General features: G+C 42.8%; 2 protein-coding genes, 1 long non-coding RNA gene and 2 other non-coding genes across 7 annotated transcripts; 2 read left to right on the plus strand and 3 right to left on the minus strand.

The window, feature by feature from the left end:
* Positions 1-207: 207 nt before the first annotated feature.
* Positions 208-2,525, minus strand: LOC144213412 (uncharacterized). 3 transcript variants are annotated; one of them, XR_013329948.1, is made up of 4 exons: positions 2,455-2,525; positions 1,465-1,519; positions 941-1,042; positions 208-862 (listed from the first exon to the last, which is right to left on the minus strand). XR_013329948.1 is itself a non-coding variant. In XM_077741865.1 (4 exons), exons 1-4 carry the CDS (start codon positions 2,475-2,477, stop codon positions 617-619), a joined length of 420 nt encoding a protein of 139 aa, XP_077597991.1. In that variant the 5' UTR covers positions 2,478-2,507; the 3' UTR covers positions 208-616. The 3 variants fall into 3 exon arrangements, 1 of the variants encoding a protein (XP_077597991.1); XM_077741865.1 differs by having other exon boundaries at positions 941-1,036; positions 2,455-2,507; XR_013329947.1 differs by lacking the exon at positions 2,455-2,525 and having other exon boundaries at positions 1,465-2,240.
* A 5,094-nt stretch (positions 2,526-7,619) lies between these two features.
* LOC144213345 (uncharacterized) lies at positions 7,620-13,515 on the minus strand. Its single transcript, XM_077741758.1, has 2 exons — positions 13,148-13,515; positions 7,620-10,700 (listed from the first exon to the last, which is right to left on the minus strand). Exons 1-2 carry the CDS (start codon positions 13,275-13,277, stop codon positions 8,431-8,433), a joined length of 2,400 nt encoding a protein of 799 aa, XP_077597884.1. The 5' UTR covers positions 13,278-13,515; the 3' UTR covers positions 7,620-8,430.
* LOC144213423 (uncharacterized) lies at positions 12,925-14,336 on the plus strand. The gene is made up of 2 exons (XR_013329959.1): positions 12,925-12,959; positions 13,918-14,336. It is a non-coding gene; the product is annotated as an uncharacterized LOC144213423 (long non-coding RNA).
* Positions 14,337-23,176: 8,840 nt separating this feature from the next.
* Positions 23,177-23,258, plus strand: trnal-aag (transfer RNA leucine (anticodon AAG)). Its single transcript has one exon. It is a non-coding gene; the product is annotated as a tRNA-Leu (tRNA).
* A 371-nt stretch (positions 23,259-23,629) lies between these two features.
* Positions 23,630-23,701, minus strand: trnap-ugg (transfer RNA proline (anticodon UGG)). The gene has a single exon. It is a non-coding gene; the product is annotated as a tRNA-Pro (tRNA).
* Positions 23,702-25,546: the final 1,845 nt, after the last annotated feature.

Genomic DNA, 25,546 nt, shown 5'->3' on the forward strand with positions numbered 1-25,546 from the left:
ATTATCTATGAAATATGTGTTCAACACATTAATCCAGTGAAGTGGAGCGTCATTCACTTTCTTAGCAGTTGTTTTCATTGCCCCAATACAGTGGAAGACATTAGAGATCGGAAATAAATGACCAACGAGTTTATGAATTTAGGACGCCCTAAGGGTACAGTGTACATAACCGTAGATGTGTATAAACATTTGAGAAACACACAAAACTACAGATGTAGGGTTATATTAGATTCACACACACCAACATATGTTGATATTTACAGTATAAACATAGCATTTTAGTGCATGGAGATCATTTGAGCTTGACCTTCAAAATAAAAGAAGTCGATCAGTGCCATTGTTGAGCATTTCCCCGATAGCAAAGTTGACTTTTAACCGTGCAGTGAACAAGGTGCAATCCCAGTTTAGCAACTGAAAGTTTGCAGAGGTTTTAAGAACGTTAGAGAAAAGCTTTTGGGTCATTTCCCCAGCAATGGCAGTGCAAGTGTCCAGCACATTGTCTTGTGTCATGTGTTGACGGACACACGGGATGGAAAGCACAGCGTCGGTGAGCATACTGGCAATCTCCTTGCTGGTGCACTCGGATCTTTGTTCAAATGTTGCTGTTATTGGCTCCTCATTCCCAGTCGTGTTCAGCTTTGCAAAAAAAAGAACGGAGAGCCGACTGAAGGATTCGGCCCACAATGGGCGCTGTGGCACGGTGGAAATCTGAGTCCAGTGTCAGTCTTTGTGTCTCAGTCATCTCAGTGCTGCTCAAAGATCTCTGAAGGGCCAGGTTTAGATTTTGCAGAAATATCTTCACGTCCATTTCGGCTAGGGGGGTCGCGATTGAAAGGTACTTGCGGACGCCTTCGAGTGTGACCTTTGCAAAACAAAATAACAAAGAGAGTTTACAAATTGTCTCACGTGGGTCATTTTGTAAAGACAATAATTTCCTTACCTTTCTATTGAACAATTGCGAAAGGTGTTCTTCTTGGGTGAAATCCTTGCAGACTTGTCCGTGCATCTGATTCAGGCACATTCGCCTTGCCTTCGTCTAGGCCTGCATGCATAAACACAGTCACAGGTTATAGGAAGTTTTGACTTTTGTTCTGACTATTTCAATTTGGCCTAAATAAATGCACATGTATGATGTTTTTCTTTCACCTGCAGATATGAGTATAAAATTAGAATATGAAAATGGTACATCATCAATTGGAATATCAGTTTATTTCAAAACGCCAAACTCTTCTTCCTCATCACACTGATGCGTTCAAGTGAATGGGAAGGGACCTGAATGTCGGTATACTTCATACATAAACTCCTACAATGGCCAAAATTCTTCGGTATAACCTCATATCTTATGCTTTCACGTGAATTTAGTTATCCTTCAAAAAAAAAAACACCATTGAAATATTGCATTACAACACACACACTATTTAAATAATTCCAGATTCAGTATCCTCACTGTTTTTCTGAACTCACCTCCTGCAGAAGAGCGAACATCTCAGGATGCAGTTTGGTTTCAAAGCTGCAGAACCTTTAAGATGGGCATACATACTAGATTATTCCATGTACATATGTGTATTTTCACATGAGCCTTTGGTACTCATTCATGCTGGAAGCTTCTTCTGCTCAGCAACCACTGCTTCATGGTTTCAGTTGAGATTTTGGATTGGACCTTGTTCTCTTTCTCCAAAAGCATAAATTGCCTCATGTAGGTTTTCTGCATGAGCACACAGCAAAACTATCTGTCAGGAGTGGCTGGATTGCCCCTCCTGGCATGATGACACGATTATTTTCAGCTGTGGCTAATTACGTGATTAGGTTCTTTTATGCTATTTAAGGATTATGGTTTTCTATGAACGCTGTCGGATCGTCTGGTTTCATTCCCTGTGTTTCCTCGTAGTCATGCCGTTCACATTGACGCCACGCCACGCTGCATGTTTCTTTTCGTTTGTAATAAGTGATCAAGCTTAGTTGTTTATGTTATGTTACCCCGTTTATTAAATCGAGCATCAAGAGCAACATATCTGCCTCCTCCTTTCCATTTGCTTCGGCGACTCTGCACCTGGGTTCACTTTCGCCCCCCGTAACACTATCTTGATATGCTCCACTTAAACGGAGTATAAGCAAGCCATATTGATTCCATTCGGCATGACTTGCCTCGACATTGTACATGTGATGCTCCCACTCTGACAAAGAAGTGGGTTGCATTTGGAGGAGTTATTTAACTGCACAGTAAACACTGACATTAAAGTGTGCACTAGAAAATAAAACAGTTATACAATGTTAACACACAGCGTCTTTGGGCGTATGAGGATAATGCAAGATCAAAAGTACCATTTATAAAGAGCAGATCATGAGATACAAGCAGACTATCATTAATGGTTACAATTTTCCAGTATAGAATGTACAATGATCAAATAAAAATAATGATCTTGCAAAAAATGACATTTCCAAGTTTTTACCTACCTTATGAAAGATAGAGCTTCCATTGCTGGATTATTAAGCAAGCGGTCTTTCTGAACTGATTCAGGTAAATTCTATGTAAACCCATCCTCACAATTATATATATGTGGCTGCAGTCTGTGATGTTGAAGATGAAAGATCAAAGGACGACCCTTCTGTGATGTAACGAGATGAGAGAGAAAAGGCCTTTTAATGATTAAAAACAGAAAATTACTTATGTTACGGCTCCAATAACATGTTAAGGTTGCATTAAATAGGTAATGGTATTTAATTTATTGCCTGCCATTGTCATCGGTAAGCGTCCAATCCAGTTCCATCCTGAAATCGTTTTGGTTTTATAGTTACTTTGCCACAAACTTTGTTGAGGGTGTTGTGGTCATCATTTGTTAAGCAGATTATCCTTATTATTACAATATTGTTATAAAAACCAAAACATTATTTTGATGTAGTGTCTGTATTGCAAGTTCTCTTCCACTTGCTCTGTCTGCATAATTTCACAGGCCACTGGCACTTGAATCTTACTGGAAATGAATTATTCAATGAAACTAATAAAACAAATGAATGACATTTGGGAGAGAAATAAACTGCAAAAATTGCCGCCATCATATCTGGGGGTCCGCAAGAGGCGAGGCCCTGGTCCAAAAGTAGATCATAGAGCGTGACGTCACCAGGAGCTCTTTGCTCTTTGATGTCACTAGCGCAAATATGCAGCATCCAGAGGATGGCATTCCGTCAGACTCTGCAGTTGGACGTCTTCGACCCATCTGAACTTTTTGGAAATACTGAAAATGCTTAGAGGTAAGATGGATTCAACTTAGAATTAGTTTCGCCACCGACCGAATGAAAGAGTCATTTCCGTCTGTTGTCATTTATGTAATTTTGGAATGCGTGTGATGAAAAAACGTGACTGAAACTTAGGAAATTAAGTCTGTCAAAATTGGAAAGGAGGCTTAAAGCTTTTACTAAACCGGTCGTTGTTATAATGCTTCGTGCAAAGTCATCGAGACATTTTTATTTTATTGCGACGGATAATATTGGTGTTTGCAGGCAGCACAGCTTTTTTTTTAAAAACTGCCATTTCAGCTAACGGCAATTTTACTTCACATTTAACTGATTGATATCTATAATTTTGTTTTGTCAAGTCAAAAACAACATTTGGCATATTGCCTTGTGCTAAACGCAAAGTCATTAACTGCAAAAATTCAAAATTTCGAACTTAAACAGTGAACGCTGTCAGGAGTCGCTGGATTGCCTTTCCTGGCATGACGTCACGATAACTATCAGCTGTCACTAATTACGTGATTAGATTATTTTTGGTATTTAAGCATTATGATTTTCTGGTGGACGCGGTTGGATCGTCTGGTTTCGTCCTGGTTTCGTTTCCTGTTAATCCTCGTAGTAATTGCTGTTTCCATTGACGCCACGCCGCATGTTCTTTTCGTTTGTAATGAGTGGTCAAGCCAAGTTGTTTAAGTTATGTTATCCCGTTCATTAAATCAACCTACAAGAGCTACAGATCTGCCTCACCTTTCCATTACTTCGGCGACTCTGCATCTGGGTTCAACTTACCCTACGATCGCGTCGCACTACGCGGCGAGATCGTAACAGCACGATCCGACCTTTATGGACCCAGCGGAGCGCCGCCCACGCTCGCGCCGACGCACTCGGCGACGCAAACCATCCACCTCGAAGACACCGGACTGCTTGGAATGTATAAGAAACCCCTCAGAATCGTTTAGGAATTTTGTAATGGACACACCGTGGTGCGGGGCTCTCAGGCACATCATTTCTAGAGATGAGCCACAGCTGGTAGAAGAGTTAGAGCCGCAGCGTACTCATACGCCCCACCACTGCTATGCACGTCGCCCTGGGAAGCCTTTACCGTTTTTTATCATGATGCCCAGGTGCGTACAACCACCAGAGAGCGCCCAAGTTATCTTATGCCTATGCCCAGAGGAATTGATTCACCATGGAGGGAGCCTGAAGATTCTGGTGAGGAGGACATCGTTGAGGAAATTGATTTTTTCGCTGGCGTTTCGGAATCCGATGATGAATTCTTTGACCAATTCGGACCCCGAGACCTTCCACTGGAGGAGGATTATCCCGATTGTTTCCCCGATAATTCCTATTACAAATACCCCGACCAGCAATTACAGAGTGGGCTAACCACCAATTATGGGGCACGACGTGATGGCGGGGGTGCTGTGCAATCCTCCCAGAGGAGGCGCCGAGCGCCACGCCGTAGAGCGAAGCGAAAGCAATACCTGGACACACTAACCACTGTCCAAGTTACGCGCCCGACCACGTCCGTCCAAGCTCCTTTTCCGACCACGTCCCTCCAAGCTCCTTTTCCGACCACGTCCCTCCAAGCTCCTTTTCCGACCACGTCCCTCCAAGCTCCTTTTCCGACCACCACCACGCTTTTCCAAGTGCCCGAAGTCACTAGGCCGACCACGCCTGTCCAAGTGCCCGAAGTCACTCGGCCGACCACGCCTGTCCAAGTGGCCGAAGTCACTCGGCCGACCACGCCTGTCCAAGTGGCCAAAGTTACTCGGCCCAGCGCGCCGTTTCAAGTGCCCCAAGCTCCTGTGCCAAGGCCACGCAAATTACTCCCGTTGCCTTTGGGATCCCCGGTCGCACCCGTACCGAAGCCACGGATCAGGTTTCTGGTGACGGACGGCCATTCTAGCACCGCTCTCCCAAGCACCGCTCTCCCAAGCACCGCTCTCGCAAGCACCGCTCTCCCAAGCACCGCTCTCCCAAGCGCCTGCCCGTCCAGCGCCTGCCCGCCCAGAAGTGGCGACGATGCTCCGGCGCTCGAGGAAGACGGGGCCGGCGACGTCGAGAGTGGTATTTCGCCGGAGTCCCTGGAAGATGGGACTGGCGACGTCGAGAGAGGCAATTCGCCGGAGTCCCTGGAGGAAGGGGCTGGCGACGTCGAGAGTGCCAATTCGCCGGTGCCCCTGGAGGAAGAAGCCGGTGACGTCGAGAGTGGCAATTCGCCGGAGTCCCTGGAGGAAGGGGCTGGCGACGTCGAGAGTGCCAATTTGCCGTTGCCCCGGGAGGATGGGGCCGGTGACGTCAAGAGTGGTAATTCGCTGGTGCCCCTGGAGGAGGAAGCCGGTGACGTCGAGAGTGGCAATGCGCCGGAGTCCCTGGCAGTAGGGGCTGGCGACGTCAAGAGTGGTAATTCGCCGGAGTGCCTGGAGGAAGGGGCTGGCGACGTCAAGAGTGGTAATTCGCCGGAGTCCCTGGAAGAAGGGACTGGCGACGTCAAGAGTGGTAATTCGCCGGAGTCCCTGGAAGTAGGGGCTGGCGACGTCAAGAGTGGTAATTCGCCGGAGTCCCTGGATGAAGGGGCTGGCGACGTCAAAAGTGGTAATTCGCCGGAGTCCCTGGAAGAAGGGGCTGGCGACGTCAAGAGTGGTAATTCGCCGGAGTCCCTGGAGGAAGGGACTGGCGACGTCAAGAGTGGTAATTCGCCGGAGTCCCTGGAAGAAGGGACTGGCGACGTCAAGAGTGGTAATTCGCCGGAGTCCCTGGATGAAGAAGCCGGCGACGTCGAGAGTGGCAATTCGCCGGTGCCCCTGGAGGACGGGGCCGGCGACGTCCAGAGAAGCAATGATCCGGGTTCCTGGGAGAGGAGGGTTGTCCACCCCCCGAGCAAACAGGGTAAGGTGCCCGACCGTACTAAACTTCTAATATTTCCTGAAGGCAGGCAGTTTGGCAAAGACTTAAGATACCAGCTGGGATGCCTGCCGGACCGACCACTGCCTCGTCTCGTTTCTGGCCGGCGCGGACGCCCGCCGGATCGACCTCAGCCTCGTCTTGTATCCGGCCTGCGCGGATGCCCGCCGGATCGACCACAGCCTCGTCACGTTCTTGGCCGGCGCGGACGCCCGCCGGATCGACCACAGCCTCGTCTCGTTTCTGGCCGGCGCGGACGCCCGCCGGATCGACCTCAGCCTCGTCTCGTTTCTGGCCGGCGCGGACGCCCGCCGGATCGACCACTGCCTCGTCTCGTTTCTGGCCAGCGCGGACGCCCGCCGGACCGACCACTGCCTCGTCTCGTTTCTGGCCGGCGCGGACGCCCGCCGGATCGACCACTGCCTCGTCTCGTTTCTGGCCGGCGCGGACGCCCGCCGGACCGACCACAACCTCGTCTTGTTTCTGGCCGGCGCGGACGCCCGCCGGATCGACCACAGCCTCGTCTCGTTTCTGGCCGGCGCGGACGCCCGCCAGACCTGCCACTGACTCGTCTCTTTTCTGGCCGGCGCAGACGCCCACCGGATCGACCACTGACTCGTCTCGTTTCTGGCCGGCGCGGACGCCCACCGGATCGACCACAGCCTCGTCTTGTTTCTGGCCGACACGGACGCCCGCCAGACTTGCCTCTGCCCCGTCTTGTTTCTGACCGGCACGGACGCCCGCCAGACCTGCCACTGACTTGTCTCGTTTCTGGCTGGCGCGGACGCCCGCCGGAGCGACCTCTCCGTCTGTTCTTGGGTTGGTGTGGAAGACCACCGGACAATTCTAGATCTCCCACCCACCCTCCCTGCTTGTTCCCGTTTCTCATGTTGTAATTGACCTTGGGACGTCTAGAATCCGTCCCTTAGAGGGGATGTACTGTCAGGAGTCGCTGGATTGCCTTTCCTGGCATGACGTCACGATAACTATCAGCTGTCACTAATTACGTGATTAGATTATTTTTGGTATTTAAGCATTATGATTTTCTGTGGACGCGGTCGGATCGTCTGGTTTAGTTCTGGTTTAGTTTCCTGTTAAAGCTCGTAGTAATTGCTGTTTCCATTGACGCCACGCCGCATGTTCTTTTCGTTTGTAATGAGTGGTCAAGCCAAGTTGTTTAAGTTATGTTACCCCGTTTATTAAATCAACCTACAAGAGCTACAGATATGCCTCACCTTTCCATTTCTTCGGCGACTCTGCATCTGGGTTCAACTTACCCTACGATCGCGTCGCACTACGCGGCGAGATCGTAACAAACGCATCAAGATTAATATTAAATTAATCATCTTGTACAGGTAAATTGTTCAAAGCAGAGGGACTATTTATCGTTTTTTTGGTTCGAATTTAGCCTCTGCAATTACTTTTTTAAACGTGCCTGCACTGTATTGAAGAAGAGAGCCAGGACACAGTCATCCGTTTACGTCTTTTACTCAGAACCAAGTGTGCAACAATACAGACACCAAAGTACGCATGCGCGTAATAGGTTGGAGTACACATCACCCCCCTCTTAAATTTAAAGCAGTATTTTTCAAAATAACCCATTTCCCTCATTACAAAAAGAAAGCATGCAAGCAACAAGTATGAACAGCAGCATGTATCATTTACTCATATTGATCCTAGAGTTGGCTGTAAAACACAAAAAACAAGAGTGGACAGAGCTACTGCCACTGGCTGCCCCGTAAACGGCGCCATCGTGGGGAAAGGAGTAAAAAAAAAGGTATGATTTTATTTACTGCTTAGTAGTGCACAATTGCGCACGCGCTCAGCTTAGAGGGAACATTGTTCCTGCCACAAATTGAGCAAAAAAAAAGGATTTTTCTCCTGTGCGGGTTAAGTATTCTTTTCAGGTTTTTCCCAATTGTGTAGTTTTTTAATTAGACTGTTGTAGCGAATCAGTGGCCACAGACTGAGCAGGAAAACATTCTTCTCCAGTGTGGGTTCTTAAGTGTTCTATTAAGCTTCTCCGTTGGGAAAATGTTCGACCACAAACTGAGCAGGAAAATAGTTTTCCACCAGTGTGGGTTCTTGTGTCTTTGTTAATCTCCATTTTGAGAAAAGGCTTTACCGCAATCTGAACACGAAAATGGCTTTTAACCTGTGTGTGTTCTTACATGTTTAAATAAGTTTGCCTTCCCTGTGAATCTTTGACCACAAACTGAACACGAAAATGGTTTCTCACCAGTGTGGGTTCTTACGTGGATTTTCAAGTTTTCATTTTTATAAAAATGGCTTTTAACCTGTGTGTGTTCTTACATGTTTAAATAAGTTTGCCTTCCCTGTGAATCTTTGACCACAAACCGAACACGAAAATGGTTTTTCACCAGTGTGGATTCTTGTGTGTACTTTTAAGCTTCCCTTCTCTGTGAATCTTTGACCACAAACTGAGCACGCAAATGGTTTTTCGCCAGTGTGGGTTCTTGTGTGTCTTTGTAAGTCTCCATTTTGAGAAAAGGCTTTACCGCAAACTGAACACGACAATGGCTTTTCACCTGTGTGTGTTCTTGCATGTTTAAATAAGTTTCCCTTCCCTGTGAATCTTTGACCACAAACTGAACACGAAAATGGTTTCTCACCAGTGTGGGTTCTTACGTGGATTTTCAAGTTTTCCTTTGTATTAAAGGCTTTACTGCATACTGAACATGAAAATGGTTTTTCACCAGTGTGGATTCTTGTGTGTACTTTTAAGCCTCCCTTCTCTGTGAATCTTTGACCACAAACCGAGCACGCAAATGGTTTTTCACCTGTGTGTATTCTTGCATGGCTAATTAAGCTTGCCTTCACTGTGAATCTTTGACCACAAACTGAACATGAAAATGGTTTTTCCCCTGTGTGGGTTCTTGTGTGGGTTTTTAAGTTGTCTTTTTTAGAAAAGGCTTTACTGCAAACTGAACATGAAAATGGTTTTTCACCAGTGTGGGTTGTTGTGTGTCTTCCTAATTTATCCTTCCGTGCAAATGTCCGACCACAAACTGAACATGAAAATGGTTTTTCACCAGTATGTGTCCTTGCATGGATAATTAAGTTTCCCTTCTTTGTGAATCCTTGACCACAAACTGAACATGAAAATGGTTTCTCACCAGTGTGGGTTCTTACGTGGATTTTCAAGTTTTCCTTTGTATTAAAGGCTTTACTGCATACTGAACATGAAAATGGTTTTTCACCAGTGTGGATTCTTGTGTGTACTTTTAAGCCTCCCTTCTCTGTGAATCTTTGACCACAAACCGAGCACGCAAATGGTTTTTCACCTGTGTGTATTCTTGCATGGCTAATTAAGCTTGCCTTCACTGTGAATCTTTGACCACAAACTGAACATGAAAATGGTTTTTCCCCTGTGTGGGTTCTTGTGTGGGTTTTTAAGTTGTCTTTTTTAGAAAAGGCTTTACTGCAAACTGAACATGAAAATGGTTTTTCACCAGTGTGGGTTGTTGTGTGTCTTCCTAATTTATCCTTCCGTGCAAATGTCCGACCACAAACTGAACATGAAAATGGTTTTTCACCAGTATGTGTCCTTGCATGGATAATTAAGTTTCCCTTCTTTGTGAATCCTTGACCACAAACTGAACATGAAAATGGTTTTTCACCAGTATGTGTCCTTGCATGGATAATTAAGTTTCCCTTCTTTGTGAATCCTTGACCACAAACTGAACACGAAAATGGTTTTTCACCTGTGTGTATTCTTGCATGACTAATTAAGTATTCCTCCCGTGTGAATCTTTGACCACAAACTGAGCATGAAAATGGTTTTTCACCCGTGTGGGTTCTTGTGTGTATTTTCAAAGAAGACTTTTTCCCAAAGGTTTTCCCACACTGAAAGCATTTGCAGAGTTTGTTACCGCTGGGATTTTTCATAACATCTTCATCATCATCATCATCAAGCAATTTGTTGCCCTCTGATAAAGGAGAAATTACATTTTCTGCTCGCCATCCTTCTGTTGAGCTGCCGTTCAGAAGCTCCACCCCTCTGTTGGCCAGGCCCAGATCATCTTCACTCTTGAAAGATTCCCCAGTTGAACATTTGACACATTCGTTTTTGATTGGAGGTTGGTCTTCTCTTTTGCACTGTTGAGGGAACTCTGGCTTCTCTTTAATTTGGGGCCATGCTGAGGCGTTTGCAGAATCTGCCCCTTCGCTGGCCCCACCCAGATAATCCCTTTTCACGGACTCACCTGGTGACCAGGTGAAATGATCTTCCTCCTTTTTGATTGGAAGTTGCTCTCCTATTTGTTTTTGAGGGAACTCTTGCTCCTCTTGTTTAATTCGGGGCCATGTTTTGGTGTTTGCAGGTTCCGCCCCTCCACTTGCCACGCCCAGAACATCTTCCCTCTTCACGAACTCACCAAGTGACCAGGTGAAATGATCTTCCTCCCTTTTGATTGGATGTTGCTCGTCTCTCAAGTGTTGTTGAGGGAACTCTAGCTCCTCCTCTTTGATTTGGGGGAGCTCAACTTCCCCTTCAAGGCCAACAGACTCCTGGCCATCAGCACTAAGATCATTTCTGAAACCTGCAAAGACACAAAGATAATTGATTAACCATTTTCTAATTATAAAATGACTGAATTTCTTGTTCACAGAAATGAAACCAAACGGAAGAGGGCGCCATACATTCATTTTGTCACAACTGCGGTACCCTCACTGCAGGAAGGAGCGCTTCCGCAGATCCTTCCTCCCATCAGCTGTCAGGCTTTTTAACCAAAAAAAGGCTGTGGGCTAGGACGTACTGAATTCTCATATAGTATACATGTGCTTCTATATATATGTATGTGTATGTATATATATATTTCAGCAACACGGTTACTTATCTATATGTTTATTCATGTATTTATTTATTAACTTACTATTAACTACCTATTTGTGTAAAATGCCTTTCCTATTTCTGCATCCTCACCCTCTTGCTACTGCAACAAAGAAATTTCCCGAATGCGGGATGAATAAAGTTATCCAATCCAATCCAAATAAAAACAGTTAAAGTAGCTCAGTCGGACATTTGGTCGCAGTTCTTTTGGTCCCGTTGGTCGCCGGTCTTTTGGTTGCCGTTAGGGTTAAGGTTAGTGATTAATATCCAAGTACCGTATTTTCAGGACTATAAGGCGCACTTAAAAGTCTTAAATTTTCCCCAAATTAGACAGCGCGCATTATAATCCAGTGCGCCTTATAAATGGAAAAAACAGAAAACCAAAAACGAAAAACCACCACTGTCGGATATTAAAAAATCACAAACGCCTGAACTGAAACAATACTGTTAAATATGCAGATGCCATCTTAGTTTACAAAATCTTCCATCATCTAGCTCCTCCCCCACTGCAAGATTTTATACAAAAAAAGTCCAAAACATCAACAATGACTGGCTCTAGAGGTGACTGTGTAGTGAGTGCTTCTTTCCTGGAAGTCAATAGCAATGACCGTATTTTCACGACTATAAGGCACACTTAAGTCTTAAATAACTCCAAAATAGACAGTGCGCCTTATAATACAGTGCGCCTTATAATACAGTGCGCCTTATAATACAGTGCGCCTTATAATACAGTGCACCTTATAATACAGTGCGCCTTATAATACAGTGCACCTTATAATACTGTGCACCTTATATATGGAAAAATGTCATTCATTGAGGGCTTATAATGTGGTGCGCCTTATAGTGATGAAAATACGGTACATTTGACAACCATAACCCTAACTGCAAGCAAAAGACCGGCGACCAAAAGACTGGTGACCAAAAGACCAGTGACCAAAAGACCGGTGACCAAAAGACCGGTGACCAAAAGACCGGTGTCCAAAAGACCGGTGACCAAAAGACCGGTGACCAGTACTAACTACTGTAGTATTTTAATCAACAGCAACATGAGTTGAAAACTGTTTATAGGTGCATTTTTCAAAGTGAGGGACAATTGGTCATTAAAGTTTCTTCACTGGTGATGTAGCGCCTTAAAATTTGTCAAATCTTTTTGGGAATCTTTTCATTGTAAACATTCCTTTTTATGTTTTAGATTTTAACATAGTTAAAATGATTTCGCCAAAGGAGAGGCATTAAAAGAAGCATTATCTTTTATTCAGTAGTGGATCTATTTTTGGGGGGGGGTTAATGAGACTGAAATAGAGGTAGGGTCTGATTGGACACTGTACATTGCCCCTAGGTACGAGTGTGAGCGTGAATGGTTATTTTGCTCCTCGTGCTCTGCGATTGGCTGGCCACCGATTCAGGGTGTTCCTCGCCTCTGGCACAAAGGCAGCTGGGATAGGCAGCACCCCTATACAAGATTTGGCATATCATAAAATGAATGAATGAATGAATGTTGGGATTAAAAACAGTGGGAGAAGCCCAACGTAGCCTAGACAGCAAACCTCAACTGGGTAGATGGTGCATTTCCAGACAATTTTCTGGCACTTGGCTGATCTCTGATGATAGTTAATATTCTATTCATGTATAAGCTGCATTTGAAATTCAGCATTAAATATGAGGTACTTTTGCGGACCGCACCACAGAGTGGTAGTGGGCCACGCTTGGCCATCGGGCCACAACTTTGATACCATTCTTTGAACGCTGCTCTCGTTGTTGTTTAGTACATCTACATCTCTATTTTTTAATTTTCAATTTAGAGTATGTAAATAAGTGTTATGTTCCTCAAGCAAATAGCCAAAAATGGAGGGCGAGTAGCAGGATTTACTCTTGAACGCCTCTGGTGGGCGCTCACGCTTTGCGTAATTTGAAAAATACATTGTTTGTGATAAGGATGCAATAGGAAAGCTACTGTTTAATGCCGTTGGTAAGTATTAACACGTGTTGAGACTCATCATTTCCCTCCTAGAGTGGTTACATATACATAGAAATAATTTATTACGTCTTTCTTCGAATGGTGCCACTGCGACTTCTTGAAAACGCACGTACGCTACTATAGTGTCATGTGAATTGAATACCTTTGAGAGAATATATGGGAAAAAAAAGTGAACCCACCTTCTAGTCTACGAAGAACAACTTTTTCTTGCGTTATGTAGCAAACCGTCGATTGCTCGTGAGTTGAATGCACCTTTTTGACCTCAAAAAGTTCCCCCCGGAGCTTTGACCGTTGTGTTCTTGCCGACATAGCTGCTAGCTATGCTGAGCTAAAATAGCCAGTAAACCTAAAACGACCTCTTCGTCGACTTATTCCTTTGACAGCTTCTAGCTAAATAAAGCTAGATTATAAATATGCTAGTCAGCGACTTGTTTCTTTGATAGCTGCTAGCTGGTATAGCTAAAGCAGGTTTGTTGATAGATAGTGATGGAACGAGCGACACTGGTGCGTCAGCTCTGTGCCGATGGCTCAAGAGAGAAAGCCCATAGTGGGGCGTGTAAAGCTTTAAGAAAGAATCACGTGACAAGAACAAGAAATGTATCGTTTGGCAAAAGTGTGATAATAGTTTAAAGAAATAAACTGTATCAAAGTGTCGTGGGTCTGTTGGACGGACTTTGGCGTAATTATGGCTCGTTCTGAGAAGTTTTCCTCAGTGTGGAATTATTTTGATCGTGTCAGGCAAAACGAAATAATCACTTTTATTTCACATGATTTACCAGTTAACAAATGTATGTGTGTGTGTGTTTGTACGTGTGTGTGTGCGTGTGTGTGCGTGTGTGTGTGTGTGTGTGTGCGTGCGTGGGGGTGGGGTGTGAATGTGTGTGTGGGTATGTGTATATATATATATTTTTCATAAGCAAAATATAATTAACATCGGTCTGTGATTCAGATATTCCTTAGGCCAGCAGAGAAGGCCTTGAAGGCCCTGACGGCACACCACTGATATTGGGACAAATATTCGATTCATTGCCTAAAAAGAGGGGCTTTGCAAATAGCTGGGTCATGAAGTGGGTCTCATGTTGAAATATGTATTTTGCCTGTTTCTAGTCATGACTCCATGAGTCTCAAGCTTCTCCTTAGTAGAGCTCTGTCCTGTAGCCAGATGTGTCCTTGAATACTTGCAACATTGTCATTATCTTCTATTTGCCAGTTCATAACAAATGGCTTATCCTTGAAGACTTGCAACATTGTCGTTATCTTCTATTCGCTGGTTCATAACAAATTTCTTACTGTATGAAGTAGGGTAAAATCCCATTCCTGTTCAGTTTTGATATCACCCTCTTGAGAGAATAAAGGTGAATGAATGAACGTTGTCTGTCTCGACGCATTTGTGGACGACAGCATTGCCCGTGGTTAACCTGTGCCCAGAATATTCTGTAATCAAACCTTCAAAGTCACTGTCCATCGTCTCCAGCCTGTATTTGGACTGTATTTTGTAAACTAATTCAGTGAGTTCAATATAAGTACTTGAACATCCAGCAAAATTCCAAATTCTCCCACACTCCAACACTCTTGTATTAGATAAAATCACACGCATAGTACTAAAAGTTGAAAACGTCCATTGAGTACATTCGTCCTGACTATGTTTTTTCACCTGTATGAGTTCTTGTGTGTATTTTGAACCCATGACCTCGGAACTGTAACGCCAACGTGATAACCACTCTCATAGTCGTGAAAATACGGTAGTTCATTTCGACGGGCTCAGTCCCTGAACGCATTAAGGTCGTTTCTCAAGGTACCACGGTAATTTGAACCCACATTAAAAAGAATTGTGAACACAAGAAGTTTGTTGAAGTGATTATGTTCTTACCATTGAAGGGTCTCTCCAATGTTCTCACTCTCCACTGTGCTGCACTCAAAGTTTTCAGGCTCGATTGTGATTGCATTGTTAAATTCGCTGTTTGATATTATTAACAACCAAATAACTCTCAATACCTAAGATATACCTTGCAAATCACCTGATACGATGTTTACTTAAGATAAGAGCCCTTTCATATAGCTCTCTGTTACCACAATAAAAATCTACAACAATTAAATTCGCGAAATCAACCTCTTGCTAGGCATTTCCTAATTACAATTTTCAATGTTTAATAAAAGACCTAAAAATGGTCACCAATATACCATAATATACATTTTTGCATCTTTTTCTTTTCGTTTAGCCAGCCAAACCCCTACGTTACAGTATTTTGAACAATCCAACCATTCAAAAATAGTATTAATATTCTTTTATCCTCCAAAAGCTAGTTTTCTTTAATTAAGGGCCCTTTGAAACCCACAATTGCTCAAAAATGGCCATTTTGTTCAATTCCCAAATCCAAAGCTTTTACCAAATCAACCTTTTACTAAACAGATTTTCTATCATCTTAATATACATTTCTGTTTAAAACCCGAAAAATGAATGTGAAAGCATTTCGCATATCCCTGCATTTCTTGCAGACCGTGTTTTGCTCTTATTATGAAATGCTTTAGCCGCTACCTGTGACCTTGACGCTCGCTGCAAAAGCAGCATTCTTATCTTTTTGTTTTGTTTTGACTTTTATTCCTCTCCAGCAAGGTCCCAATTGAATTGAAATGTCATCTCTTTTTTCCCTGTGAATAACACATTCTAGCGAAGACTATCATTAATAAGCTAAATTAATTCCTCATCCGATATCCAACTACATCACAATATTTTGCCAAGACCCCATAATCAAAAATATACTGCAAGCACAACCATATCATAGCAAACACCATTTTTGCTTCAGGACCCCCAAGGCCAATTATTGTAATGTCTTCACGGAAGGGGCCCAAAAAATATTTTAGTCGCTTGTACAAATCGGCCGCCCCACGGCCCACATGTTTCATTCCAATATAATCAGCAGCCGCAGCAACAGAGCGCTTACCCCACAGTCGACACATTATTTGCCAAGTCTAGAGTCTACTTGTCTTTGTTTATTACTTTGATACTGCGGAAAAATCTGCTCTATAGGGATGCAAATCTAGAATATACTTTTTACTTAATGTTGATGTAATCAGCTGTCACTTTTCATGGGCAATATTTGAAGCAAATGACCAACACTGCAAGGAATTAAATATAATTAAGCAATTATAGATTTGTAATCATTGGAATTGTTACACCCATGCATTTTTTTATTGCTCGAAACACTGAGAAATAATCACACAGTGATTAGTTGTTGTCCTCAATCCAAGTTTTACTGTAATGAGGAACATCTCCTGTGTTTGCCAAGCTATATGCACCTAGACATCAATAATTGAATACCGATTAAGGCTTTACCATGTCACTCTTGCTATTTGGATCAAGGAATCAATAATCGAACACTGATAAACATCCAATCCAAAACTAGTTGTAATCCCCAACATGCAATAATTAATAACTTTAACACTTCAGCATGTCACACTCTATCATTAATAACTTAAACACTCGAGCATGTCACACTCTCCCCCACAAAAGATGACATCATTACATTCCAAATGTCTCTCCACTTCTTGGTTATTCTGAACAGTCTTGCGAACTTGTCGCCTCACATCCTCTTCTGTGAGCTGATGCTCATGAAAACTCCAGACGGCAAGGTATTAAATATCTGCTGTTTCACTAGCTGTGTAAATGGCATGTTTTCCTTTATCAAAAACTTCCAGCCACGACACAAAAGTGACTGTTGGGCATCATCCTTTTCACTGTAGTGAGTATGTTTGTGGGACTGCATGCTATTGTGAGTCTGGACCGCTCTGAGCTCTTCGACAGCCTGGAGAAGACTTTGGTTCTCCTTCTCCAGTTTTAACAGTCGACTACGGATCTGCTCACTCACCTCCTCACTTCGAGTCTGCCGACCCTGAAAGTTGTCATTAGTTTTAGATGGTTGTTCTATCTCGCCTTATGGCGAATAATTGGGGTTATTTTCCGGAAGGTATAGAGGTCCAATATTTCTGATTCCAGACATCTAATTCAAAGTTTCCCATACTAGGAGTTGAACCCGGACTACCTAGGTGAAAACTAGGAATCCTGACCCCTAGACCATATGGGATATTTCATAAGAAGCATAAAGCTTTGATGACAGACTCATTAAATTACCACATCATTTGCAATACACATCTACTCGGCAAGAAGTGTGAAAGGCTTGTGGGATTTGTTTCTGGAAATTAAAGAAAGTCAAAAGTTCTCAATCCATTCACATAGCATTAGGTTTCCCATACCGGGAATCGAACCCGGGCCACCTGGGTGTATTCCAGGAATCCTGACCGCTAGACCAGTGTTTTTCAACCTTTTTTGAGCCACGGCACATTTTTTACATTGGAAAAATTTGTGGCACACCACTAACCAAAAATTTTACAAAATGACACTCTGTATAGTATATTTACTACCGCACGGACACTGGACAATGACATCATATTTGCAGAAAACTATTAATAAATGTTAATTTTAAAAAAAATGATATTGGATAATTTCTCACGGCACACCTGACGATCTCTCACGGCACACTAGTGTGCCACGGCACAGTGGTTGAAAATCACTGCGCTAGACCATATGGGATATATCATCTGAAGCTGATCCAGATCAAGTAAAAGCATGCAGTTTGGATGATGGACTCATGAAATTATATTGGGTTCATCCATCGCGGCTTCAGAGCTTTGAGTTTTTTTTTAAATGTAAAAATAAATAAATAATGAAAAATATTAATTTAAAATTAGAAATTACATTATTTTACAAAATTTGAAAACAAATATTCAATTAGAATTAGTAATTGCATCATTTTACAAAATTTTAAAACAAAGAATGCACGTATGGGCAAAGCATCACGGGCATAAACGAACGCTGATTGGCCATCTGAATACTCACTGAACTACTCGACTCCCCATTGGCCCATTCACTACAGTAGCCCAAGCTTCTCCCGATGGCCATTCTCATTCCACGCTTATCTTGTGCTATACTGTACGCTTCTCGCCAAGTGAGTGTAAAAGTTTTGTAAAGCCCTTAGTGGTGCCTCCCAAACGATCTTGAAACAATTAACGAAAAAGTGAGTTTATTGGACAGGTTGAGAGCAGGAAATAGCCACGCGAGCGTAGCCTGACAATCTGGTCGACAATGGAGAGTCTCATCTCTTCCATTGAAGAGCCCGACGAGACCTTCAGCATCAAATCTTATTGGAAGGACTACAACATAGCTACGTGTCTGACTAATATTCAGAATGCCCTAAGGGACCTGAAAGAACAGACACTCATCTCCAGCTGGAAGAAATTGTGGCCTTTACATTGCATAATTTACAGGACCTCTTCAATGTTGCCAAAGACCTCCAAAAAAGGGCAAAAAAAAATGATGATAACATAGTAAGAGCCGTCAAATTCAGCAATCGTATTGATGACGTCATGGCTGTTTATGGGCGCATCTTCATCAACCAAAAAAAAACACTGTTCACAACTCCCAATAACGATGTTTCTTACGCGCAAAAAACAGCAGACGATCATCCATCCGGACTAATATGTTAGCTAATTGTGTTAGCTAATTGCAGTGTTTGATTGTTTTTGAAAGCTGAATAATGATAATTGGTTGTTCTTAAGTAAATTGTTTGGAAGAACAGTGTTCTAGACCCTCAATTGTTATTTTAAACAGACAACATATTTTACAGTTTTTTTTACTATACTGTATTTGATTTGTTTGTATGCATCAAAATGGCACCTGCATTCTGATGTGGAATAAAACACCTGAATGAACAGCAAATAGTTTGGTGTTGCTTTTGTGCACGTGTGTACGTTTTTAAGCATTTTTAAAGGGGTGGCGGTACCTCGCGGTTGATCAGTTTTCGCGGGTGGTCTCGGTCACCATTAACTGCGATAACCGAGGTTCAACTGTATTAAGTTCATACAATTTTTAACCTATGAAAATATATGGGACAATATTAAATTTAAATGTCATAGGCAATTTCACATTGAAAATGTTTCTTTTTTTCCGAATCACAACAAAGCAATTTAGGAACACACTATTTAGAAGCATAACCCCAAAGTTTTGGCGTCAGAGATTTAGCAGCAGAATTCTTAAATCATAAAACGAAGACAATTGCACGTGTCAAGCAATAAATATAGGCCCCATTTCAATATCAAAATGCTAATGTTAAATTTATTTTACAATACAGATTCTTACATGAATCTTATCAGACTAACTAAACAGGATGGATGATGTCTATATATTTAAACAACTGCAAACATTTTGCGGCATACGTTTGAAACGTTTATAGAACGTTTTAATTTGAGAAGATGCACACGGGTAGTATGCTTGTGACAGCTTTCTGACATATGGTATGATTAACTATGTTTTTATAATATCGAAAATCCATTAGAAACTTCATAGGTGAAAAAGCTTTTTCCTGCTCAGTCTGTTGTAAAAATTCAGTTGCTAAAAGACTTTAAAATCACACAAAATAACCCAGACAGGTTAAACATATTTTCTTTGTCAGTTTGTATTTACAAATTCACTTGGAAGGCCAATTTAAAGCATCACAGAACGAATCCACACAGGAAACAAACTTTTTCCTTGCCCAGTGTGTGGTCCAACATTCAATCACAAGAACCCCTTTAAAAAACACACAAAATCTCATACTGGTAAAATGAACAGCTGTGGACAGCTTTTTCCAATCAGCCATCAGGACTCTGAACCTGCAGCAACACGAGACGTGACGACAACACAAATTCCTTCTATGAAATTAAGTCGCAGTGAAGTAACAGGATGGTCGTTTGGCGTGGATCTGCCTTCTACAGGCTGACTGAGGGAGGGTAAGTAAGAAGACCGTGAGAGGTACGTGATCCATCTTATTCTTGTTGGCATCGGTGAGGCAACTTGCAGTAGCCGGATTGATGGCGCTCAAGGAGGCGGAGAGCTAACAAGTATGAATATGTCATTAATGGGTCTTGCCTGGGAAGACGAACTTGTGGAGAAGCACTGTACAATTTCGTCATACGCTGCTGAGGGTATGATGACTACTAGGCTTTTTTATCAAGTCAATGATGACGACAATGCCTATGTCTGATTTTCATTTTTCATGAAAAAAAATCTTCCTGCTCGATTTTTATAGTAACATACGCTATTAGCTAAAGTGCGATCAAAAATCGTATCAGAATTTTCCGAAAATCGGGCCCAATGCGTCATTTTCAGAGTATTGGAATCAAATAAAAACAAGATTTTTTGATGTATTGAATTTACATTTTGTGCCACGGTGATGCGGGTGGCCTCACAGCTCTGGGGTTCTGGATTCAAAACCAGGTCGGTCCACCTGTGTGGAGTTAGGATGTTCTTCCCAAGCCTACTGTAGACACTGGCATTTGTTTTGGTTAGACCGGGGATCACATTTTTTGTGAGTGGATTTCAATTGGAAATTTTGTGTGATGCTGGAACTTGTAGAACAGCAATTAGAATGATTTTTCCAAGTGCTGGACGTACTTTGTTAATAGTTCCTAAATGTACTGTCAATTTACTGGAATGAAATGGCTTATTGCAGCTTGGCCTGGTTTTGATCCCGTCCGGTAGCGGAAAGATGGTGTTTAAAAGACGATAAAAATATTTTGCAGGAAATGTCACTTGCGTTTTTTTATCATACTTTAGGCTTGTATAATAATGTGTCGACTGCGGGGGAAGCGCTCTGTTGCAGTGGCTCCTGATTGGATTGGAATGAAACGTGGGCTCGGGGGCGGCCGATTTGACTGTGTTAGGCATTCAATTTGCGCGCGGACCGCACAAGCAACTGAATTTTTCTTTTTGGACCACATCAGTGAAGACATTACAATAATTTTAAAATCTTAATTAAAGAAAATTAGATTTTGGAGGATAAAAGTATATTACTACTGTTTTTGAATGGTTGGATTGTTCAATATTAACATATGAGGGTGCTGGTTAAAGAAAAACAAAAGGATGGAAAGATTTACATTTTTTTGGCATATTGGTGACAATTTGTGGGTTTTTTCATTAAACATTGAAAATTGTAAGTAGGAAATGGCTACCAAAAGATTAATTTCTCTAATTGAATTATTGTTGATTTTTATTGTGGTAACAGAGAGCTATAGGAAATAGCTCCCATCCTAAGTAAACATCGTATGAGGTGATTTGCAAAGTTTATCTTAGGATCTAGGATAGAAATCAGGCTGCATAAGCATCTTCTTAAGCATCCTTCCAGATTTGCATTCATTGCGTTGAAGTCCAGTCAACAGTCCTTGGAACGAGGACTCGGTGGCTTGTTGTGATCCCGAGTTCTCTTCAGAAAAATTGAAGAAGTTTCCATAAAAATATTATTACATGCACACATATATAATAGTATTACAAAATTAACCCAACAGGGCAAGAGGTCCCGCGTCCAACTCCCGGAGAACCCCTTGCATTGTCGAATTGTGATCTATGATGGGGTGATATGGAAGATTAGCGACCTAAGAAAAAAAGTTTCACTGCACAGGCACCCCTGGCATGTTGGTCTAGTGGGATGATCTCGCTTATGGTGCAATAGGTTTTGGGTCCAACTCCCGCATGAGCCCTTGCTTTGCTAAAATTGTGATCTATGGTGGGGTATTATGGGACATTAGCCACCTGAGATAAAAAAAAGCGTCAAAAATTGGGCACCCAATGAATGTTGGTCTAGTTGTATTATTCTTGCTTAGGGTGCCATAGGTCCCAGGTCTATCTTCCGAACGAGCCCTTGCTTTGTCGAAACGTGATCTGGGGGTTGAAATGTCACATACTTCACCTGAGAAAAAATATATCATTGTAAAGGCACCCCTGGAATGTTGGTCTAATGCTGTGATTCTTACTTAATGTGTGGGAGGTCACGGGTGTAACTTCTGGATGAGCACTCGCTTTGTCAAATTGTGATATATGACGGTGTGATGTGGGAGATCAGCCATCTTAGAAAAAAAGTGTAATTGTTTGGGCGCCTTTGGTTTTGTGGTATGATTCTCACTTTGGATGCGAGAGGTCCTGGGTCCAACTAATATCTGTCACATATTTCACCTGTGGAAAAAAGTGTGACTTTGTGAGCACATCTGGTTCGTTGGTCTAGTGGTATGATTCTCGCTTAGGGTGTGAGAGGTCCCGGGACCAACTCCCGGACGAGCCCATGCTTTGTTGAATTGTGATATTATGGGGTTGATATGTCACACACTTCACCTGAGAGAAAAAGTGAAATCTAAGAGCACATCTGGCCTGTTGTTCTAGTGATTTAACTCTCGCTATCAGTGCAAGAGGTCCTGGGTCCAACTCCCTGATGAGCTGTTATTTTGTCAAATTGTGATCTATCATGGGGGTGATATGGCACATTTACCACCTGAGTAAAAAAAGTGTCACGGTATGGGAACTCCTGGCTCGTTGGTGTGGTGGTGTGATTCTAGCTCAGGGTGCGAGAGGTCCCGGAAGCAAAATCCGGACAAGACCAAATTTTGTCGAATTGTGATCTATGGTGGGGTAATATAGGCCATAAGCCACCTGAGAAAAAAGTGTCGTTACAAGAGGACATCTGGCTCGTTGGTCAAGTGTTATGATTCTCGCTTAGGATGTGAGAGGTGTTAGGTTTATTCTGTATTACTATTATAAATATAGTTGTATTAATTCATTTCTTTGTTAAATCATTCTCTTTCTATTTTCAAAGTGTTGCGAGGTCACGAGTAATAGCCAAGTCATCTTTAACCTGGACGGCCTGTTCCAGGATGGTTATACAAACAATCCACCCAATCTGGGTCCTTGAGATTTGGTGGGCCCTTTGTGACGAGGCCAGGGCTATTCGGCCAATAACAAGAATGTTGTTATTGTTATGTAACCGTGCACTTCGGGTTTTTCTGTATGTAACCATTATATGACTATGATTATATTATATGATTCGTAGGTCAAGGAAGTTGTATAATTACTCTAATCTAAATGTTGTTAGGTCTAGTCTCCTGTTTTTGTTATTGGTAAAAATACTACACATCCTAGTTGCGGGGGTTGCTGGAGTCTATCCCACCAGACTTCAAGCGAAAGGCAGACAACACCAGTCAGCCGTAGGGCACAAACCATTTGCACTCCCAATCATACCGACACCTTTGGGAATTGAGGCCACGCCTGCCTGCAAGTCAGCCGGGTGTCCCACTGCACCCTGAGATCTGGGATTGATTGCTGTAGGTATTTGGAAACCTTCTACATCTAAGGTAGTGTGGCCGAGCGGTCTAAGGCGCTAGATTAAGGCTCCAGTCTCTCAGGAGTCGTGGGTTCAAATCCCACCACTGCCAATATTCTGTTTTAAAATCTAGCCCACCGCATCAATTTGTGTGGCCCGGGAAAGTCAATCATGAGTGCCGACTTTCTGTTTAAGGATCAAATTCAAATGAAATTAAATTTCCATAGTAGATAACGATTTGACAAAACAAAGGCTCATCAGAGGTGCCCACACAATTAAACTTTTTTCACCGATGGCTAATGTCCCATATCACCCCACCAAAAATCACAAAGTAGGAGCCCGTCTGGGAGTTGGACCCGGGACCTGTGGCAACCTTATACCACTAAAGCAATGAGCCAGGGCCTTACCTACAGTGACACTTTTTGCTCAGCTGGCAAATGTGACATATCAAGCCCCATAATAGATCGCAATTTGACAAAGCAAGGGCTCCTCCGGGAATTGGACCCGGGACCTCTCACACCCAAAGCGAGAATCATACCACTAGACCAACGAGCCTGGTGTGCCCAAACAGTGACACTTTTTTTCTCAGGTGAAGTATGTCACATATCAACACCCATAATAAATCACAATTCGTCAAAGCAAGGGCTCATCTGGGAGTTGGACCCAAAACCTCTCACATCCTATGCAAGAATAATACCACTAGACCAACGAGCCTAGGGTGCCTATACAGTGACACTTTTTTTCTCAGGAGGCTAATGTCCTATATCTACCCCATAATAGATCACAATTTTACAAAATAAAATCATACCAATAGACCAATGAGCCTGGTCTGCTCATACATTGACACTTTTTTTTCTCAGGTGAAATGTGACACATTAACCCCCATAATAGATCACAATTCGACAAAGCAAGGGCTCGTCCGGGAGTTTGACCCAGGACATCTCGCCACCAGACCAACGAGCCAGATGTGCTCTCTGAATGACACTTTTTTCCTCAGATGGCTAATGTCCCATATCTCCAGAACTACACACATACCCTGTACAACGTTGATTTTATAATCGTGCCTACCCACAGCACAGGACACTTTCCGACAAACTGCCCCAAATCTACCTGCCAGAGACTAGTATCAACAGGGTTTTCCAAAAATCGCCGTTCTCAGGATGCGAGTCTCATTTCTCAAATGGACCATCACATGAAAAACCCCTTTCGCGCATTTGGAGCCTCAGTCACAACATGCTGGCACTTATGTGGGATCACCAGGGATGCCGTCAGAAGGGTGTTGTAGACGCCGTGCACACGGTCTCTTTCTCAGACATCGATCAGTAGTGCCTGGCTTCCCGCTTCGGCATATTGACCTCCAAGGCTCTTAAGACCAAAATGTTAGATCTTTGATCGGTGGGCATCCTTGAGAAGAATGTGAAGTGAGTTATTCATTTTAAGAATTAATAAATGTCAAGATCAGTTTTTCACTGCAACTGCAACACTTGAAAGTGAGGTATTTTGCTTCTGAAAATTAGAAATGATTGTAAGTGGCAGAGAATGGTTTCGATCCATTGACCTCTGGGTTATGGGCCCAGCACGCTTCCGCTGTGCCATTCTGCTTCATGTCATCCATGACATGACAAGCTGACTCACAAATCAAATCAATCAGACTGATCCAAGCCGACATACAGAGGCACGTGACGATTCCCAACTGCTGCCCGAGCTCCTGAGGACCACCAGCACAAGCACCTCGGTCTCGACTGTGGACTGTCACACCCACGGCGAGTTCTGCAATTTAGTCATCCATTTTGCACTTCCATTTGAATGAAAAACACAAATACAAGACGTTCGGCGGCGCAAATAACAAAATCAAGATACCATGTCGAATTTAAACTGGCACTTTAGCTAATAGCTAATGTTACTTTACAAATCGAGCAGGAAGAATTTTTTCGTTTTACCAGTATGAGATCTTGTGTTTTTTAAAGGTGTTCTTGTGATTGGATGTTTGATCACAGACTGGGCAGGGAAAAAATATTTTTCCTCTGTGTGGATTAGTTCTGTGATGCTTTACATCGTCCTTCCAAGTGAATGTTTAACTACAAACTGACAAAGAAAATATGTCTAACCTGTCTGGGTTCTTTTGTGTGATTTTAAGGTGTTTCGGCAACTGCATTTTTGACAACAGACTGAGCAGGAAAAAGGTTTTTCACCTGAATGGGTTTTTGTGGATTTTCGACATTATAAAAACATAGTTAATCATACCATACGTCAAAAAGCTGTCAAAAAGCTGTCACAAGCGTACTACCCGTGTGTATCTTCTCAAATTAAAACTTTCTTTAAACTTTACAAGCTCATTCCCTACAATGTTTGCAGTTGTTTAAATATATAGATATCATCTAACCTTTTTAGTTGGTCTGA

Source organism: Stigmatopora nigra, chromosome 20 (genome assembly GCF_051989575.1).
Source record: "Stigmatopora nigra isolate UIUO_SnigA chromosome 20, RoL_Snig_1.1, whole genome shotgun sequence".
Classification (NCBI taxonomy): domain Eukaryota; kingdom Metazoa; phylum Chordata; class Actinopteri; order Syngnathiformes; family Syngnathidae; genus Stigmatopora; species Stigmatopora nigra.